This window comes from Pholis gunnellus (genome assembly GCF_910591455.1).
Source record: "Pholis gunnellus genome assembly, chromosome: 8".
NCBI classification, from domain to species: Eukaryota; Metazoa; Chordata; class Actinopteri; order Perciformes; family Pholidae; genus Pholis; species Pholis gunnellus.
In genome coordinates, this window is record NC_136534.1 from 13,456,660 (window position 1) to 13,463,705 (window position 7,046).

The 7,046-nt window shown below is 39.2% G+C and overlaps 1 protein-coding gene across 1 annotated transcript; it reads right to left on the reverse strand.

The window, feature by feature from the left end:
- Positions 1–2,494: 2,494 nt before the first annotated feature.
- On the reverse strand, positions 2,495–5,437 carry LOC306699856 (chemerin-like receptor 1; the record flags this gene model as incomplete). The annotated part of the gene is made up of 1 exon (XM_079164628.1): positions 2,495–5,437. The coding sequence occupies one exon, from the start codon at positions 5,435–5,437 to the stop codon at positions 4,295–4,297; it is 1,143 nt and encodes a 380-aa protein (XP_079020754.1). The 3' UTR covers positions 2,495–4,294.
- Between the last annotated feature and the right edge of the window lie 1,609 nt (positions 5,438–7,046).

The window sequence follows — 7,046 nt, forward strand, 5'->3', positions numbered from 1 at the left end:
CGTTTTAAGTTCCTGGGAATCAGCATCACAAACAACCTGACATGGTCATCACACATCTCCATCCTGGTGAAGAAAGCTCATAAACGGCTGTATTTCTTACGGAAAAGTAAGAAGGAAAAATTCCTGTGCCAAGTTGTTGTTTACTTTTACAGAGGAGCAATAGAAAGCATCCCGACTGGAAACATTACAAACTGGCGGGATGTGTACATCACAGGACAGGAGGGCTCTACAGTGTGTGACCACCCAGACATTATTGGCACCCATCAGAGATGGGCAAAAATACATCAAAATGTATTTTGATACAAAATACAAAATACCCCCAAATAAATGTATTACGACAAAATACAAAATACAAAATACTGGTGCCAGAAAATGTAACAAAATACATGTATTTTGTATTTAAAATATAGGAAATACTTTTTTCTGGATTTTCTGTTTTCTCACAATTTGGTATAGCAGAGCATTCAGGTTTGGGCTATAATGTACACAAAGCTCTGGTGAACCCCACAAAAAGGAAGAACAGTCACAGAATGTCAGTGTAACTAAGCAAAGCTATTGAAAGACAACAACTTGACTATGTATATATATATTTTTATGAATGGGACTTAACAGCCCATAAACCTTGGCTTTGTATCAACAAGGAAATATTCATCACATATGACATACAAGCTCCCAATCTCCCTCTTCCTATAGCTAGCTACTCGACTGATAAGCTAACTTGCTAAACACTAAAAGTATTTTGTTACAAATTACGTTAGATTTTTAATCGGCCTTATCAAATACAAATTACAAAATACTCAAAAGTAATTGAAATACGTATTTCAAATACAAGTAATAGAAATACTGCCCATCTCTGGCACCCATCTGCAGAGCCTCAATGGTATTGGTGTAGAGGAGCCTGCAAAGAGCACAAAGGATATTAAAAGACAGAACCCACCCCGGCCACAACCTTTTCACCCTGCTGCAGTCTAGCAAGAGATACAGAGGTATCAGCTGCCATACCAGCAGACTTCAGAATAGCTGCTTTCCTCTGGCTGTGAGACTCCATAATTCATCCTCCACCCTCCACATATGAGAGAGGTTTTTGTTGTGTGTGTTTTTATGTGTTGTTGTGTAGCAAAATGGGACTGCAATCTGCATTTCCACCCTGTTGTACAATGACAATAAAATAACCTTGTAACCTACATGTAAACATTTACTCATTCACAAATTGATGGCATAGGATGCCGCACAAGGTGCCAACCTGCCCATCAGGATCTAAACTCAATGCTCATTCAAGCATTCAAGCTGATGGAACAGCCTCGGGTAGCAATTTGGGATTCAGAATCTTGCCCATGGACACATTGACATGCGCACTGATGGAGACTGGGATCGAATCGTCGATTTTCCGGGCAATGGACTCCTCACTCTACCTCCTGCCACAGCAGCCCCTCGGGCTGTGGACATGGACAGGTAGGAGAGCAGAAAATGTGTCCCATGTATTATAACCTTACAAAAAATGTAATACATAGGGAGTAAATATCAGGCTACCATATAAATGACAAGTAACACAATGTACATCATTAACTTAACATAAATAACTCAAGCATCAAGGTCCTGCATACATAAATGTACTGGGAAACTCACATTTTCTCTCAGACAAACGACAGTAGCCAGAACAGAGACCAGGGTTTTGCTGCAGGTATTGCAAAGGACTCACACCTGAACTCAATCCCATACAGGCTCGGATCAAGCTGGGCTCCCGCCACTTCCTGCTCCTCCAGACCTGTTCTTCCTATCATGCCACTTCCTATCACACTTCATTTTTAGATCAAACAATAACTTAAATATAATAATGATTCACAAAATAATGTGCACACACCAATAGAATTATGTTGTGAAAGGATGCAGATAGATCTACAAGTTTTCATGTATTTTTCTTCAGAGTATAAACATTTGAAATAGACAAAAAATAAGCTAACATAAATACTATTTCATTAATCCATCATTGGCATTAAACAATTGAGTTTATCAGAATAATAGGACATAATTTAAATAGCTTCTGCTAATTACTGACTTTGGCAATAAAAGTCTACCCATAATATTTATACAATCACAAATGATTTACCCGCTTGCTGACTACTTGACTGGAATGCTTTTATTATTGCAGACAGTGCTACAAATCTGTTTGCACTAATTAAGGCATATGAAAGGGTGCAAATGAATCGGTGTGCTCCAGGAATGTTTTTTGCCTTTTGGAGTTTGCTGTTCTTGATCTTTGGTAAAACAGCTCTCTCTACTGGCCATGACTATAATAATAATGATGAAGTGAACAAACACTAAAAGTATGTACTTTGATTGGCTGCTTGTTAGTTATGTGTTACATCAGATAAGTTGTGTATGTGATGCACACTTGCACCTCTTTCTGTTTAAGGAAAAGAGATTCCAGGCAAAGTGATTTGTGAAGTTATGTGGTCATTAGGAGATGCACATCATGAGAGGAAACGCGGTCCAAATAATATTTTAATAATGGAAGTAATAGTAACCACGAGAACCACAATAACATCATAATCAATATCACCATTTATGGACTCTCTGCAGAGTTGGCCACTAAGGACAAAAAAAATCTTTACATTAGAAATGTTATGGAGAGGTTGATCACAATATGCCACTATACAAAAGTCATACAATACACAGAATAATTGTCTCCTTTTCCCCTTTTCTCCATTCAATTAGTCGATTGATCTTTTAAAAAAAATGCCAAATATTCACCGATTCTAGTTTCTAAAATGTGTTGGTGCATTTTCTTTTTTAATAGTAATCTAAATATTTATATATTTATCAACTTTGTTTGTTTTTGCTGTTGGTCGGACAAAACAAGACACAGATGTCACCTTGGACATGTAGTAGAGTAAAGTAAAGTACAAAACGGGCAGATAAATCAATAAAATGAAAATAGAAAACAATCTCCCCCAAAAAGTAACTAGCAATGATCAAAAGATTAAACCAAGCCAAATATAAAATGCAGCTTCTACTTTAAACCTTATAATATCATAGTCACTATAAAAGGTATTTATTAGGCTTACATTAGCCTGTCCTAGTGCTGAATAACGTTGGTAAAAAACCTGTTTATCAAAGCATGCAGTATACATGTAGCAGTCAAAAGTCAGTTGAATCAGTTTCTGTTGCCAAATGGCAGGCGACATAAGAAATAGACATTACAGGATGACATTACAGGCAAAAGACTAAATGAGTTAAGCAAAATCTAGTGTAACTAGTGTAATTTGTACCAAAGATGGTCTTTGTGGTCATGTGCCCAGTTTTGTCATGTACACACATAGTGGTAAGGGGAGAGTTGGTAAATTAATTAGCTATAAGTCTGTTTATGCAGTGGTACCTCATCACTATGTCACACTGTAGATTCTTTATTATTACTCTTCAGTGCATTAGTTTGCAACCTACTATATTCTATGGCAAGAAATGCATTGTGATCTTTGTCAAAATATTCTATTGAGGTGATGTGCCAGACTTTTAGATTATTAATATAGTCTAAAATCTTGGCCTATAGACAACTAGGACTTGTTTTATTGCTGGTTTTCCTTGCTGTCACATACAGGCTGGGGCATAATGTACTAATCAACACCTGGAATGTATGCGCGTGATGAAAAACATAAAGTTCCATTTGTCAACCAAATCTTTGATACTTGTTGCTTGTGTTGCACAAATTAAACCATAAACTGATGTAATATCTATTTTCAAATAATGAAAAAGATGGCACATTACATATCCACTAGGTCTAGTATGGCAGAAACTGAGGATCCTGCTGTGAGTCAAATTGCAGCCAACAACAGGACTGTGAAGTGAAGAAGCACCATTGTTACTCAAAAGATGATTGTAGCCTTTCGCTCTATAGGTTATTTAATTTGGGTAAAGTTGTCTTCATGTGTTTATTTATGCGTGCATTTTATTGCATTTATGTTTCCCCCCCTGTAAAGCTCTACATAAATAAGCCTTATTATTATTAAAAAATCTTTATCCCACAAATGCATCACACATAGATCTAGAACTTTCTGTATAATATTACCATTTGTCTGCTCTACCAGATTGTAAATACTGTCGGTGAAGTTGCCAATTATACATCTCATATAAATCAAACGGTAACAGGTGTAATGTTTCAATTTCAGATAATGTAGACAGATCGCTTTGAGGGTCCTTTGATAAAAAACAACAACAACAGAAGCCAAGTTATTTGTTATATACAGTTACATTTGCTATTTACAGTTACAGTATTAGTTTTTTTGAACCATGGAGAGCCTTATACCTCGGCATCAGAAACAGACTTTTCTTTGCTCCGACTGGTGACCATTGAGTTTGTGTAGGTATAAGAGCGAGAAACCTCTTCCTGGAAGGCAGTCTCCAAAACATTCAGGATGGATTTGCGGACTTTATCCTTGAAATCTTGTCCCATGAACACGTACAGCAGTGGGTTCAGGCAACTGTTGAGAAAGGCCAGGCTGGTTGCTATCGGGACTCCAATAGTAGTGACATGGTCTAATGTCTCACTTGCATGATTAGCCATGTGATTCACCAACTCAATTAAAGCCATGATGTGATAAGGAGCCCAGCACAGGAAGAAAATAGTGATAACTGCAGCGATGATCTTAAAGGGGCGACTTGAGTGGCTGGCCAGAGTGCGGTTTCTTCTGAGACGATGGATTATCACAGCATAACAGGAGACAATGACGGTGAAGGGGACAACAAATCCCAGCAGGAAGCGGGTGATGGTCATGGCCTGATGACGAAACTGTCGCAGCTGATTCACAGATAGCGTTTCATAGTCATCAGAAAAGGCAAAGTTGTTGAAGCAGTTGATGATGTCTTCATTGTTATATGACGGCCCAGTGTCCCTGAAGACGAAGTATGGAGTGCTGAGAATCAGAGCCAGTACCCAAACACCCAGACTCACACAGGATGCCTTGCGTACACTTCGGTGGTTCTGGGCCCAGACGGGCCACACCACAGACACACATCTGTCCACACTGATCACCACCAGAATGTAGACACTGGCAAACATGTTCAGAAAACTTATTGTGCTGTTCAGTTTGCACATGAACTTGCCAAAAGGCCAGTGGAAATCCAAAGCCGTGTAGGTCACACTCAGGGGCAGAAATGCTGTGAAGAGGAAGTCGGCCACGGCGAGGTTGAGGAACCAAATTGTGTTAACGGTTTTCTTCATCTTGAAGCCGGTCACCCAGATAACCACTCCATTCCCGAGCACACCGAGAACAAAGGCCAGGCAGTAAACAATGAGAGACATGATGTTGAGAGACTGTCTCAGCTCAGCGTGCTCGTCCTTATAGTCATACTCGTCGTCGTCGTCATACAAAGAGACATTTCTTCCAGTGGCGTCTGGTGTATTATTGTGATAGAAAGGGTAAGCAGCCATTAGCTCCATCATTGTCTTCTTGAGACCCGCTGTAAAAAAAAAGAATATGTAAAAAAATATATATATTTTAACCAGAGATTAATAAATGTGCCTAATAATTCCTAAATAATTTTCATGAAACATAAAACTTCAGTCCACTCCTGAAAATGACAAATTGTACCTTCACATATGTCAGCTCAGCAAAAAAGCCCACAGATGATGCTGTTTACATAGACATCACTGTGGGGCACAATAGACATTAAAGAACGTCTTAATGGCGTTTTGAAGAAAGTTTCCCAACTATCTATGCTAGTTAGAGGCTTCATAACAAAACATGAATAAATAAACTAACTTGAAAAGTATTGCCCAACATGCAACACTTACAGACGCATGCATAACGCGCACCAATTTTCCCAGTGAATGAAATTAATCGGTGCACATGTGAAACGTGAAAAGAAATCTGGAAATCCGAGTCTCGCCACAGAAAATAGAACCACTCTGTTGAATGAAAGCAAACGTCACCACACCCTATGCTATAGTTTATGGGCGTAATTAACCGCTTGGCAGTAGGCGATTTGCACTGTCAATTTCTTACAAAGACTTTTGTCGACCTCAAAGAGCATCTCTCTTCAAATTCCAACCTAAGAATTTTGCCAAAGCATGCTACAGCCAACATCAGATGCTTTTACTGACTATTTCTTCCAGAGCAAAGGTTTCTGAAGATAACAAAAAGGTACAGTACCTACCTAAAAGCGCCTGTCCGATGAGGATGTGTCCGCTGGAAAAGACACGACGGACGAGTCTGACTAGTCCGTGGAAGTCGTGGAGTTCTGATCCATGACTCCTTAAATATGTGACGTCATCGCTCATATTGAGGCGGGACCTCAGGAGGCACGCACCCCCTCTTTTGAATGCCATTAAACCTTATACGCTATTCTTTGGCTGTTCATGCATTAGTGCAAGTTAAATATATATATATTTATATTTTTAAGTTTATTTAACTTTTCTAAAACCAAACACAATCTTTGCTTTATTGATGTGTTGTGCATACAGCATGGAGATGCAGTATGTGAACTTCATGACAGTAATACACAGATATTATATAGGCCCACATGCTGCTGTCTCTGTAAGTGTGCTGCGCTGCTACTAATCTGAAGTCTGACCTAAAATCCTGCCAAGACATGCCTTCTTCAAATGCCAAGCGACAGAGCCTATTTGGGAAACTCCAAAAGTGAAAACAGCAAGTAACCAAACAACTAAATACATAAATTGTGGGTTGTTGAGATGACTACCTGAGAATGAGTGGAGTTGTGGCTTCTCATGTGCATCAGTGACCCTGTTGCGTAATGTGTTTTTCTCTATGTGGGTTGACCTCACGTTGGCTTGAGGTTAAGTGGGATTGCTCTGTGTTGAATGTGTGAATCAGCATCTGATCGTGTGGGTTAAATGTGCCCCCTCTTCACCCTGTAGCACGTGTAAGACAGTCACAGCAGCATCTGTCGATAATTTAGGGTTGCCGTGCAGTTTCAAAAAAAAAATTGCAGGCTACACCCTCCGTGCCACTGTCCACTTGAAGCTGGACACATAACCGCGGTGCTACTGTAGATTCAAACCTGCAAACAAAGAGATCTGTTCCTATTTG